At 39.1% G+C, this 14253-nt stretch overlaps 1 protein-coding gene across 1 annotated transcript; it reads right to left on the bottom strand.

The window, feature by feature from the left end:
• Positions 1-3213: 3213 nt before the first annotated feature.
• Positions 3214-10127, bottom strand: LOC117289161. Its single transcript, XM_033770158.1, has 11 exons — positions 10065-10127; positions 9363-9411; positions 8656-8781; positions 8272-8361; positions 7619-7861; positions 7285-7422; positions 6286-6375; positions 5509-5763; positions 4675-4803; positions 3785-3874; positions 3214-3443 (listed from the first exon to the last, which is right to left on the bottom strand). The coding sequence occupies exons 1-11, from the start codon at positions 10125-10127 to the stop codon at positions 3214-3216; spliced, it is 1503 nt and encodes a 500-aa protein (XP_033626049.1).
• Positions 10128-14253: the final 4126 nt, after the last annotated feature.

The raw sequence follows: 14253 nt of genomic DNA, 5'->3' as shown, positions 1-14253 counted from the left end.
AAGTGCTGCCGCTACCATCCCTGTTCACGAACTGTATAAAACAATTTGTTGTTATGAAGTCAAGATTAATGCCTGTTTCGCGCCCCCCCCTTTCACACAAAAATATGAGAAAATAAATAAATTAAAGTAACCTTGATAGTAGGATAGGTAAGGCAGCACTTAAATACTAATAATTTTTTAAAATACTGGATATGAGCTTACGTAGCAACAGTTACTTAATCTGCTTTGCAGGTTATAATGTTTTTTTAAGCAATTAGTAGTAAGTGCTGCCACTACCTTCCTCGTTCCCTAATGTCACAACACATGTGTTGAAGTATTATGAAAGATGCAACTCCCCAGTCAAGGTTGGTTCCTTGCAGCTTCTTGCACATATCCCGCCCTGTGCCTCGACTCGTTGTTGTATAATTATTGTTTTGTGTTTATGGACACTATTTGTAATTATTCAAAATAATTATTAGCATAAAACCTTACTTGCTAACGAGAAATGGGGATAGGTTGATAGTATAAAACACTGTGAGAAACGGCTCCCTCTGAAGTGACGTAGTTTTCGGAAGTTATTTTCCACGAATTTGATTTCTAGACCTCCGACTCAGAAATTGAGGTCCCGAAATCAAGCATCTGAAAGCACACAACTTCGTGTGACAAGGGTGTAAAACAAAGTGTTTCTTTTTTCATTATTATCTCGCAACTTCGACAACCAATTGAGCTCAAATGTTCACAGGTTTTGTTATTTTCCATATAATGTTGAGATACATTTAGCCACTGTAGCTTGTGTTTGTAAAAAAAAAAACATCAAAAGAAAACTCGATAGTCATAAGTAGGTCTACGCATTTGTTAATAATTATATCTAGTTGTTATAGATCGTTATTAATTTTCCCTTCACAGTTGAATTGTCGAAGCTAATGATGATGAAATAATTTAGCTCTTACGAAAAAAACGCTCATAAGTAAACAGGAAATTGTTCATAATTTATGATGATTGTCGAAAATAAACGTCTTCACATTTAATCAGTATGAGCATTGAGCAAGATTAAAGCCTTGAAAAGCTATTGTGTCCATTTCATCCGTGCACAAAAATATTTGCCATAAAAACTACCGTAGCCGTTTAACGAGAGGCATTTATTGTTCCCATGAGAACTTGTACTTTTATACAAATATTACCAAAAGGGTAAAAAATTGTGCATACATATTAAGCAATCTATCTTTTAAAATGCGAACTACGATTCCAGTAATTTACTGCAAGAATCTTGAGAAATATTGGTTTTCAGCAAACTCGGGCGGTGCAGGGACTAAAGGGCTAAGTGAGAAGACTGTTTTTTTTTACATTACCAATAGTGTCCAGTGTCTTTAAGTGTATCTGTTGTGATGAAAGTGTCGTCAAATTACACTCTGAACAAAATATACTGAAGTGTTAAATTAACACCAAGGGTGTTGTCACATAAGACATACCATCAAAATCATCAAAATATACACCATTAGGATGTGGTAATAACACAATGACAATAAAAACAATTACATTGGTGTTATTTTATCACGCTTAGATATTGACTCGTATTCTCTGTTAGTATTATAATGAACACACCTAGGGTGTACATTTTAACGTCCCAAGTTATCGGTGCGTAGAGTGAACTACAACAAAGGGGAACTGTGCTCTTGCGACCCCCCCCCCCCCCCGATAAAAAAAAAACAAAAAACAAAACAAAAAAAAACGCCAGCTTCACGTCAGTTGATCGTGCCAAGAACCCCTGCTGCGTCATTTGCAGATCGCTAACTCTCCTGTTTTGGACCAAAGGAATGGAACACTCTAACCCCATCAAGGATGCTAACACTATTACAATTTTCAAGAAACTCCTCAAATGTTTTCTATTCCAACAAGTGTATCAACATTAATTTCATCCATCTGTCTTGAGCGCCTTTGAACAACTTTGGTTGTAATTGGCGTTGGCGCTATATATAGATTCCCTCTGATTGATTGATTGATTGATTGATTGATTGATTGATATACGTTTGAGACATGTATAGTTATTTTAAGCCAGACAAACGGTACTGGCATTGGTTCCGAGGCGGTGTAATTTGGGGACTGCAGTCTACTTCACAAATGCAATCGAGTAACACAAAGAACAAATTGCAATATCAATTCAAAAGTTACAGCATTTAAGTTTATATTTTATTTGAACTTTACGCTACTATATCATAACATTCGATTAAGACAAAAGATAACATGTAGTCTACTGCTGTCTTCAATACACAGACTAACAGTAGTTTTTGTAGGGCATTCATGATGACAGGTGAACACTTTGATATTACCATTAAGTTGTTGCTTTATAATGAGAGTTTATGTCTAAGTTGTGTTAAATACCCTTAAAGATGCTATGTCAGACTTTTGGCCCCAAACATTAACAAATAATTTTTTTTGAGTGAATGGTATTTCAAAGAGTATCACCCGCTCTTATGAACAAAAGTTTAACTTTTACTTTTAATGGTCAGGAACCATGACACAAATTAAAATGTTTATTATAAAACACATAATAATTGATCACGTGATATATTGTCGGGATCCCAACAAAAACTAATTTTGAGCACTTTATTTCACTGCTTCTAATAATTGGCGGACTTTTTCAAGCAATGGCTCAAATGAAAGCTTGTAACTTTCTCGACCCCCATCAAAATACCTATTGAATTTTAAATCAAAATGTTTGGGTCAAATCGGCCAAAAAATCTGACATAGCATTTTTAAAACGCTTGGGTCTGAATGAATGACCTTGGTCACATTGAGGTCTGACTATTTTGGGTTTCAGTGACCCGCAATCTATGTCACACACTGACGCAGAATTTGAGTCAAATTCAAGTTTTATTAACTAGTTTCCGGGTCAGACTGACCATGGAGAGGTAGAACCTTTGACCGACTAAAGGAACAGGTTTAATCGCAATTTTCTTCAAAGGTACTTTTGGAAAGTTTTGCCTTTCACTGTATATTTTATACTAAAATAATGTTTTGTATATTTGTTAAGAATGCAACCAAAGTAACTATAACATCTATGCGACCAAGAAAGGGCAAACACAACCGAATGGGTATGTTTTAATCTCACGATTGAAACAATACGGCGATAAGATAGCTACTTTAGCTTGAATTAAAGAGTAATTGTATTAGATCTGTTGTACTCCATCCGACATAGGGTGGTCTCTCCATGAAGGGCGTGGCGTTGCTCTCTGATTATAGGACTTGTTCCACCGTCACTTCACACAGCTGTAGGTACTCTCCTTCTTCGGACTGAAGATCAACGCTGACATAGCGCGCCCTCAGCGGTGGGTCACACACGAACTCGATGGTTGCACCTGGTACTGCGGCTTGTTCGCTGGTAACAGACGAGCCACACTGCTGGTTGTTGGTCACCTCACCGCCGCACATTCCAGCACGTACAGCAGCCCCCGTCAAACGCCCGTCTGTAAGGAAATTAATGATCAAGTAATTTGGTGGTTATATTTTCAAGAGAAATGAATGCAATTGAACCAGATAGCGACGTCAAGACTCCAGACTACCAACGGTAAACTAGTGTTTAGGTAAAACTTGCGGCCTGCAAATGAGGCAGTGAATGTACCACAATGTCATGCACAACTTTTCTCCGTGAAAAGTCTCCAGACTACATATAGACCCCGGATAATAAGAATCGTTACGACTTAGTACTATTCATTTTGATCCACTCCCCTTTAGAGCAGAGATATGTTATTTTACACGACCCGGGAATACAATTCGGTGTGTCTGTCGAAAATAGAAATTCACTTACTGCAGCAGTCCCCGCGATTGAGGATGGTGACCTTTGAGATGGTGTACGCATCTTCCAGATCAACTCGCCACCAGGGGGCGTTCTCTTTACCTTGGGTAATGAAGTAAAAAGTTATTGTAATTATTAATAAATTGGGAAAAAAGTGAATAGAAATTATACATGTCTTTAAAGGAATGACTGAAATGGTTCAATTGTATACCGGTTTGCTTATAGTCAATATAATATGAGTGAGCGTCAAGTGACTGGTAGGTAAGCACACCAAATTCAATTCGGGAACAAGACAGGGTACACTAGGGTTCCTGGTTGGGTACAGGTGCCAGGTTTGAAAGTGCCATTTAAACATTAATCCGGAGGTCGTTGGTTCGAGTCCAACTCTAGTCAATTTGTCTTTGTTCATCTCGAATCATTTAACATTAACACAGTCAGTTTTCCTTAATGTTGTCCATATGTGTTTGAATGTGTTTATAAAACCAACTGGATGGGGGGGGGGGATACACTTAAATTAGTGTAGAAACAAACAATAGTGGCAATATAATTATAAGGTGCCAAATAGCGGGTGTTACTGAAGGGCCCTTTTGGGGGTTCTGACAACAACATAACAAAGTACCCCACAAGGCAGTTCCTGAAACAAAGGGGAACAATAGGTTGAGCAATTGCGGAACCCCGAACCTTTTCCGTATAGGATGTGTGTACCACAAAGTCGTTGTATGTCTGTAAATACGTTAAAATAATAAGATGGGCTAATCAAATTTGAGTCAAAAGAGGGCGCTGTCAGATGACTAATACATTTTACACAATTCGTTGTAAGGGGGCAGCGGCAGGGTGGACACACTCCCCCCCAAAACAACACCTCTATAATGACTTTTATCATGATGGGAAATGTGGAATACCTGTGTGTGAACACTTAAAATTAGTGTTAAGCAGGCTATCCTGACTACCGTCTACAGCTTTATCTGATGTTAGTTTTCCATTGAAATCGCTACTTTGTTTCGTCGGTTTTCCAACGATGTCAAGTTCCGCTTTAAAAGACAAAAGAAAAGTAAACATTATTGGTCTGCTGCTCAACGACCTAAGAGGAAAGTGCCGGTGTCCCAGGAGATTCTCCGCCGGAGATTCGATTCGGTCCTCTATCTGGGAAATTAACATGGGTTGGATGAGGAGGATCCAAAGAGGGTACTATCAGTAGACGTTTGTACACGGTTTGCCGAATTTCTGGGGACAGATTCCCCTGCCACACCGCCAACATGTGCTACCCGCAGTAATTCTTGCAGTATTGTGTACATTGCATTGCATTAACAGTGTGACTGTTTTTTATGTTTTTTTTTTTTTTAATTTGCGGGATGCCTGGATGAGATCACATAATTATTGTTTACGGCACTGGATACGTTTGGTATTTTCAAAACATTACAAATTAATTTATATTGGCATAAATATTAACTTGTTAACGAGCAACGGGGAGCTGCTGTTGGTAGTATAAAACATTGTGGGAAACAGCTCTCTTTGCTGAAGTAGCGTAAAATATAACATTTCTCATTAGGCTTGAAGCCTTTTTTCTGCATCTAATAAAAAACACACATACTTTGCAAGAGTCTGGAGGTGATTTGTAAATTTAAACGTTTTGGCAATTGCTATCTATTACTCAATAAAACAGAGCTAAGCTTGAGTGACATTTTTATCTATCATTTTAAATGTTTAAACTTTAAGCACTTCAAAATCGTACTTACCCCTACCGATGTCTAACGCTGGAGAACATTCTTCCAAAGGAAGTTCTTCAACCGTCACTTCGCAAAGTTGCAGAATACCACCTGAAGGAATGTTGACACTGACGTATTGCGCCCTCATCGGTGAATCACAGTTGAACTCGATGGTTCCGCCCAATGGTGAGGCTTGTGCAGCCGTCACAGCCGAGCCACACTGGTCATTGGTTAGGACGTCACTGTTCAAACCGGCCCGAACGACGGCATTCGTCAAACGGTTACCTGTTTGTGGAAAGCAACAATAACTCAGTTAGCTGCTTTGATACGGGGCCCATGTCCTCATCCGCAAGGATATATAAAGACAGGTACTTGATTGGATACAATGGGTGCGTTCGTTTTGCTTCCCTAGGTCGACCCAGGTGTGTGGCGGTTTTTTTTTTTCCAGGACGAACGTGGGTTTTTATCTGCACACGTTCGTCCTGAAAAAAAAGCCACACACCGGGGTCGACCCGGGGAAGACGGGCAGTGACATCAGCTTTCCATAGCTGTGTTTTGATAGGTCGAGGTGATGTGACAAACATCACCTCGGGCCAATCAAAACACAGCTTAATTGTTGTTGTCGCTGCAGTGTCCACATGATTGTACAATAATGTTTTCGTATGATGGTTAAGATAGGATTCGACTGTGTGTGAAATAAATGTAGGTGAAAGGTGCAGAAGGACGTGGCGTAGGCTTGAGGCCATTCTCTGGCGTTATTCAGGAGCCTCGTAGTGTGACGTCATATATTCATGTTATGGTACTTACTGCAGCAGTCTCCACGGTTGAGAATGGTCACTTTAGCAATGCAGTGTTCTGCTCCAAGATCTACTCTCCACCATGGGTTGGCTTCTTCATCTGTGATCCAAACAACAAAATACAGGTTAAAAAGATATTGCATTAAAAATCTTCCCTTGTTGGGTCCAGATTTTAACAAGCAATTCTCTTCCGGGGTCCTATGTCTCATTGTCTGAAAAACACATATACAACGGGTCCTCGTATGCCAACCCTTCAAACACCATTTTGGAGCAAAAAAAAACAACAATTAGACTTGAAGTTCGGTTGTGGAATTGTAGCTATCATTGTACGGCAATCTGGATAGAGAAGGCAGCAGACTATGGAGATTGAAACGCGAATCGATTATTCGAGAGTTGCCTCGGCATAACATTTGTTAGTGTACGGCATCCGTGCATTTAGCAAAACACAAACATCATCATCTTGGCGTGAAATTCTAGTAAGAAGTATCATTCGTAACTATCGACCAGTTCGTGACCTATTCAAACACAATCACGTGATCACATACATACATACATACATAGAGTGCGTTCGTTTAGCTTCCCTGGGTCGACCCCGGTGTGTGGCGGGTTATTTTTCCAGGACGAACGTGGGTAATTATCTGCACACGTTTGTCCTGGAACTGGGTCGACCCAGGGAAGCTAAACGAACGCACCCAAGCAAACACCTGACTTTGAGGATCAGGTGTTTGGAGTCTAGTAGTTGATTACAACTATTATTCTCCGTTCCATAGAAATCTCTTGAGGGGTCTAGATTGAACAAATCATTCTCCTAAGTAGGGTTCGTTGTTCATGCATCGTCTGAAAACCAACCAATGGGCCCCCGTAAAGCCACGCATCATTTTGGCACACAAACAATTGTCTTGAATTTCGGTTGCAAGGAAAGTAGTATTACATTCAAGAATTAACCTAATTTTAAAACCTGACTACAAGCCCCCGCCCACTCTGTGTCGGCAAGTAGTGACATACTTACGAGTGTGAGAGCAGACACCGTTCGGGTAGAGTCTGGTGTCCTGACTGCCATCTACAGCTTTATCTGACGAGTATTGGGCCAGGTATGTTGTACTTTGCTCGGTCGGCTTCCCAACGATTGGCAAAGGTGCTGCTTGGACTATATTGAACAAGAAACAAATACATATACAAGACTCTGGAGGCAGATTTTTTAAGTAAGTGTTTTGCCTTTTTTCTTTCTTTGTACAATTTTACTGAATATCACAGACAGGAAATCAAGGTGGAATGAAGTTTTTTTGTCTATCACCTAGCTTTTGTGAAAGTTTGGAACGTCGAAATGATACTTTGAAACTAACCTACTGGTGGGGAACACACTTCCAAAGGAAATTCTTCAACCGTCACTTCGCAAAGTTGCAGAACACCACCTGAGGGAATGTTGACACTGATGTATTGCGCCCTCATCGGTGACTCACAGTTGAACTCGATGGTTCCGCCCAATGGTGAGGCTTGTGCAGCCGTCACAGCCGAGCCACACTGATCATTGGTTAGGACGTCATTGTTCAAACCCACCCGAACAACGGCACTCGTCAAACGGTTACCTGTTTGTGGAATTCAACAAAAACACAATTAGCTGCTTTGGTATAGACTGGGCCCCCGGTCCTTATCCGCAAGGATGTAAAGACAGGTACTTGCTTTTAAGCACCAGTGGTTTCATTGGTTACACTAATTGCAACGATAAACGGGCAGTGACATGAGCTTTCCGTACCTGTGTTTTGATTGGTCGGAATGGTGAAACACCAGCTGACAAACATCACCTCAGACCAATCAAAACACAGCTTAGTTTTGGTGGTCTGTGCATGCAGTGTACACATGGTTCCAAATGTACAGTAAAGTCACGTACTTGCAAGTAATGTTGGTAGGTAAAATAGGATTCGTCTGATGAGGCCATTCTCTGGCGTCTTCAGGAGCCTCGTAGTGTGACGTCATATGTTCAGATTATGGTACTTACTGCAGCAGTCTCCACGGTTGAGAATGGTCACTTTAGCAATGCAGTGTTCTGCTCCAAGATCTACTCTCCACCATGGATTGGCTTCCTGATCTGTGATCCAAACAACCAAACATAAGTTAAAAAGATATTGCACTCAAAATGTTCCCTTGTGGGGTCTAGATTTTAACAAATACTTCTCTTCTGGGTTCCTATGTCTCATTGTCTGTAAAACACACACAAAACGGACCCTCGTAAGCCAACCCTTTATACACGATTTTGGCACAAACAATGACAATCTGGATAGAGGGCAGCAGACACCATACATGTTGAATATATAGGTTGAATTTTAAGACCTGACTTCAAAGCCTCCACCCCTAGTGTCTCGGTAAGAGGTGACATACTTACGAGTGTGAGAGCAGACACCGTTTGGGTACAGTCTGGTGTCCTGACTGCCATCTACAGCTTTATCTGACGAGTATTGGGCCAGATATGTTGTACTTTGCTCGGTCGGCTTCCCAACGATTGACAATGCTGAAAAAGAAAAGTTTTATTCGTAATTACCACTGGTATTACATGTCGAGTTCGAATATGATTTTAGTAGTTTTTTTTTAACCAACGGGACACACAAAGTCAAGCTTTAATTGTTACTGTGGTTATCATTTTCGACCATTCTCACCATTCTCACTATACTTGTATTGTTATGTAAATTCATTATTTTGTTCTTCCATTTACTTTGTTACTGTGTGTTCCCGCTGTTGGAGTACAGTTTGAGTTAACACACAGAGTTAATAATATGTGTCGTGTTCATCGGGGATAAAGGATATTAATGTTGTCTTTTACCCACACACAACGATATGTGTACAATGAGTGATCTTCTAAGTTGTTCTCTTCATAAAACCATAATGTTATGGATATGTTGCCATGCACAGGTAAAGGAAGTTCATGGATAAGTTGATGAACGTTCATTATGACCTACTAAAAAGTTGTTATGTCCCCCTTTTTTAAACTAAAGTAATACAAACAATGAATAACAATTAGCCATCAAGTCAGTTTTATAACAAAAAGGCAATGCAAAGTCTTTGGGGTCAATTATGATTGTTAAGAATACATACGTGTCAACACATCGTTCGCTGATACAGGAAGGCTCGGGTTTCCAGAAGCCTTTGATACACAAAAATAGAGTTTCAAAAATGCGTCGGTTAATATAATTAAATAAGAAGAATTAACAATGAAACCATAATTATTCTAACTAAACATTTCTGATGCTTGAGAATAACATACGAAATGGAGCACATTCGTTCGTTTTAAATAATAAGTCGCATTATAATTAGTCTTCAGTTACCTTTTGTGCTTAGAATCAATTGTTTTGCTTCATCATATGCATAAATTGGCTGCAAAATCGCTACCAAAGTAATGTTAATTGTATAGGAATGTTGTTAATTTTAAGAACCTATTGTTTTGCCTAAAAAATTGTATGTAATCAATTCTACTTGTTATTTATCTATTGTTTTCGGGGGGGGGGGTGTCAAACTGCTTGAAATTAGTTAACAATTCCATTCCATAGAGATCCCAGTTTATAGAGATATCAAAGATTTACATACAATATATACATCATTTTCGAATTTATGTTCTGCTGCTCTCTTTTTATGGGAATTGCTCTTTTAGATCGTGATTTGGGGGGCTATTTTATGCCTGGGTGCAGTTGTGTTTGCCCATTTTGTATTCCTCTTTTTAAGTATTTCTTTCCCAAGTTTGAACCCCGAATGAAACAAAACAAATAAATAAATAAATAACTATCATGACGACTGACTTACCGCATTTACCGTCACAGAGGCAGCATAGGTGACCACCAACCACAGAAGAAACACTCGCGCCATTTTGGTCACAGCTAGTTAGCACTGTGCACTTCAGAGATCGTCGAAGCAGTTGTAAGATCTCACGAACAGGGTTCCATTTTTATAGTCTTTTTGCTTTGCGAATTTGTTAAGCTAGCATTGGTTATTAATAAAATATTAATAGCAGTTTTTAAATCGATGTGTATCAAGATAATATTAGCCTTAATGGCACGATTGACAGCTCGCCCAACCCTCAACTGACAGGAAGTTGGTGCCTCAATAAATAATCAAATTAGACAATATTGATTAACAAAATATATTAGTCGATGACAATCAAGGGGTTAACATGGTTTCGAACAAAAGTTTATCAAAGGTTGGCTTAAAAAGTAAACATGAATTATATGAAAACTTCACCTGGAGAAACGTTGATCAATCTACCCTAAACAATCCACATTTAAGCAGCATACTTACTTGACACTTTCAAACCATTACTTAAAACCCATCTGTTTTGTCAAGCTCTATATATTGTAGGCCTAATTATAATTGTTATTATATTTTATCTCACCGATGGAAATTATGCTGAAATGTTGGTTAAATAATTTGTGGGTTTGTTTTCGAAGGGAGTTGTTCAGCATACTATAGTTATTGGTACATGGTGTCAACAAACTTTTCCCAGTTAAATTGATAAATTATTATCGATTTTCTCGATTGATTAGAATTTGTGTTTTACTTTCTTTGAGCTCGTTGTTTAAATTTGTGTCCGTTTTGGTTGTGTTTGCTGTGTCATCACTCAGGATCTACATCCTAAACATGTTTGTTCCACCTGACGTACATTGCTGTTTATGTCAATACGGTAAAAAGTTCGAGTCTGGAATCGGAATCCCCAATTTGGCAGAAATAATACAAAGTAATAAGTGTGCCCGGTGTGTTTTACCAATTATGGTACTCATTCATAGACACTTGAAAAAAAAAAATGTTTAAGAACAATTTGTCAAATTTATTTTGAGGAAACGAAGCATTATTTCGAAGGAATAGTTTTTTTTTAATATATGTTAGAACACCAACATGGTGCTGTTTATCCCCCATTCGTTGGTGAAATTAACACCGTGTCGGTGTTGTCACATAATTTTAACACCCCATTTTTGCGGTGTAATAGAAATGAGTAGTTAAAGGAACATGTTGCCTTGGATCGGACGAGTTGGTCTTTAAAAAGCGTTTGTAACTGTTTTTTTTTTAAATGCATATGGGTAGAAAGATGTTGTAAAAGTAGAATATAATGATCCACACAAACATGCCTCGAAACTGCACGGTTTTCCTTTTACCTCGTCTACTAACACGGTCGGCCATTTATGGGAGTCAAATTTGTGACTCCCATAAATCGCCGACCGTGTTATTTCGCAGAGTAAAAGGAAACCACGCAATTTCGAGGCAAACTTGTGTGGATCATTGTATTCTACTTCTAAACCGTCTTTCCAACCATATGTATTTTATAAAAAACGGTCACAGACGCTTTTTATAGACCAACTCGTCCGATCCAAGGCAATGTCTTCCTTTAAAACTTCCACCCAGATAGGCCAAGTTATAAGCAGGGCAGTGCTTTTTATAGACCAACTCGTCCGATCCAAGGCAATGTGTTCCTTTAAAACTTCCACCCAGATAGGCCAAGTTGTAAGCAGGGCAGTGCTTTTTATAGACCAACTCGTCCGATCCAAGGCAATGTGTTCCTTTAAAACTTCCACCCAGATAGGCCAAGTTGTAAGCAGGGCAGTGCTTTTTATAGACCAACTCGTCCGATCCAAGGCAATGTGTTCCTTTAAAACTTCCACCCAGATAGGCCAAGTTGTAAGCAGGGCAGTAGAATATACATCAAGACAATTCCTGAAAGATTATAATCTACCTAGCAAGTAAATACACACATTGTGTTACCGCAAACCAAATTTATTATCCAATAACAATTCCCACAAACAAAGACTTCGTTAAGCCTCATTATAACCTCATTTGGGCGCATGTATTGTTTTATTACTGCATATTGAACACAATCATGCAGCAAATGTCAGTGTATTACCATTCATAGCAACCAATAAGATGTGATGGCTCAAAGTCAAAACGATGGGTATACTCATCACTTGATGTAGACTTGTGGACAAGTCGTTCAAGGCCTAAAAGTGACATTTTTCCGACTCACTCCGCGATTCCCGCGAAACTGACGATATTCTCGCGAGTCTGCTGTTCATGGTTTCGAGGGACTACTCTCGCACTGTCGGGGGAGTTGTCGGCAGCCAGCAGCTTCGCGCGAAAGCAGTGATCTCACGAGAGCAGTTTTCGATCACGTTTATCTGAATAATTACGAAACCACCCTCACGACTCGACTATTTCATCGCGGCAGACCATAGGTCTAGACTTGACTCGTCTCAGTATTGAGTCAATGTTTTGGCTAGCTGTACTCAAGTTGCTTGTGATAAAAAAAACTGATCACTGTTTTGTCGTCCACCGTGGTCCTGAAGACACTTGTTTAGAATGTTTCTCTACCGAAACGTTGGTGCATGTCTTCTTGTTTTGTGGATGATTTTCTTAGGTAAGTATGCAAAACTGTTGATAATTATCAACAAAATCTTGTTCAAATTCAACTAAATCGTGAAGCAAAAACAAGCAGCGATCCTCATGTTTTGTGCTGACAATCACCGATAAACCCACTGGACACCTTTGTTAAAGCCATTATACACTTTCGGTAAAAAAAAATAAAAAAAATAAAATAAAATTCACAGATTTACAACTTATTTACAGGGTTTACAGTAGGTTATGGTGAAAGACCTCTCTTGAAATATTGTTCAATGAAATGCTAATACTTTTTGAAAAAAATTAAAACAATATCAATTCTCGATAGCGAGAATTACGGATTTATTTTAAACACATGTCATGTCACGGCGAAACGCGCGGAAACAAGAGTGGGTTTTCTTGTTATTTTCTCCCGACTTCGATAACCGATTGAGCCTAAACTGTTCACAGGTTTGTTATTTTATATATAGTTGTGATACACGAAGTGTGTGACTTGGACAATACTGATTACCGAAAATGTATAATGGCTTTAATAACTGTCGAATGCCGAAATGGGTATAATAGTGGATGCAGCGATCATATCCGTCACTCAGCGACACTCCTGGCGCAATAAACATACATAATATTCCCTGCAACTTTTTGCCTCTTTATTGAATTGAGTTTAGCTCTATTCGTTGAATATGTGGTATTTAAATATGTTTAGTATTTTTAGGTATGTTTAATAGTTGCTGAGGTTCTTGACTTGAGCGAGGTGCTGGTAACCTTTTACCTCAAGTATTTTTGTGTTTATTATATGTTTCAAGTTTAAGTTACTAACTTTTAAAACATCTTTTGCTCCTTGTGGTTTTGTTTGGTTTTAGCTATTATTTTTCTTGTGTTTTGTTAACTGCTGTTTCTATATTTAGTGATGCTTTTTAAATTATTGTTTTTATTTCGTTTCGAGCGCCCTGAGGCCTGGCATAAGGCACTTTATAAACACTGTTTTATTATTATTATTAAGATGTGGGACTACGTTTGAATTATGAGACATAATCATTTAATAGCACGATGTAATGTTGTAAAAGGTGCTCTGGCGCAGTTTGTTGGCGATCAGACCAGGAACACCGAGGCGATCCCCTTCTGTTACGATATTAAGTGCACTGGGTTCTTTTACCTGCGTTATACAATACACTGGACCAACGGCTTTACGTCCCATCCGAAGGATGAAGCACCATGAGTGTCTTGCATCACAGGTGTCACTACTCTCGAACCAACACTCTGCTGATCACCAGAGCTTGAGTCCTGTGCTCTTAACCAATAGTCCATGACACGCCACGAAAAGGGCATGGTTTGAGTTATGACCTCAAGATGACTCCAAGATAAATGTTTTGTATGGATGATATGCTGTTCAAAGGTTATAAATGTTGTGCAGGGAGTTTTTTTTTTCTTCTTCCCCCCCCTTGTTTTCCTGCCAGCTTATGCATGTTCACGATAACTGCATGTACGATACACGATCCCCTTTGTACTTCCGTTTAATGCATGATATTGTGCGATGTCTCCATCAACATCCTGTAAAAAGTACAACTAAAAGTTATTTTTGTTACTTGACAGGTTGTCTTGGCAACGGACCGCT

The sequence above is a fragment of the Asterias rubens genome, chromosome 4, assembly GCF_902459465.1.
Source record: "Asterias rubens chromosome 4, eAstRub1.3, whole genome shotgun sequence".
Classification (NCBI taxonomy): Eukaryota; Metazoa; Echinodermata; class Asteroidea; order Forcipulatida; family Asteriidae; genus Asterias; species Asterias rubens.
Note: the sequence above shows the minus strand (reverse complement) of the source record. Positions and strands in the feature narration are given on the sequence as shown.

Coding starts and splice junctions, on each gene's coding strand:
- LOC117289161 (XM_033770158.1), bottom strand. CDS start 10,127: ATGGCGCGAGTGTTTCTTCTGTGGTTGGTGGTCACCTATGCTGCCTCT. Junction 8,362..8,655: donor CGGTGTCTGCTCTCACACTC/GTAAGTATGTCA, acceptor TTTGGATCACAG/ATCAGGAAGCCAATCCATGG. Junction 5,764..6,285: donor CAACCGTGGAGACTGCTGCA/GTAAGTACCATA, acceptor TTCCACAAACAG/GTAACCGTTTGACGAATGCC.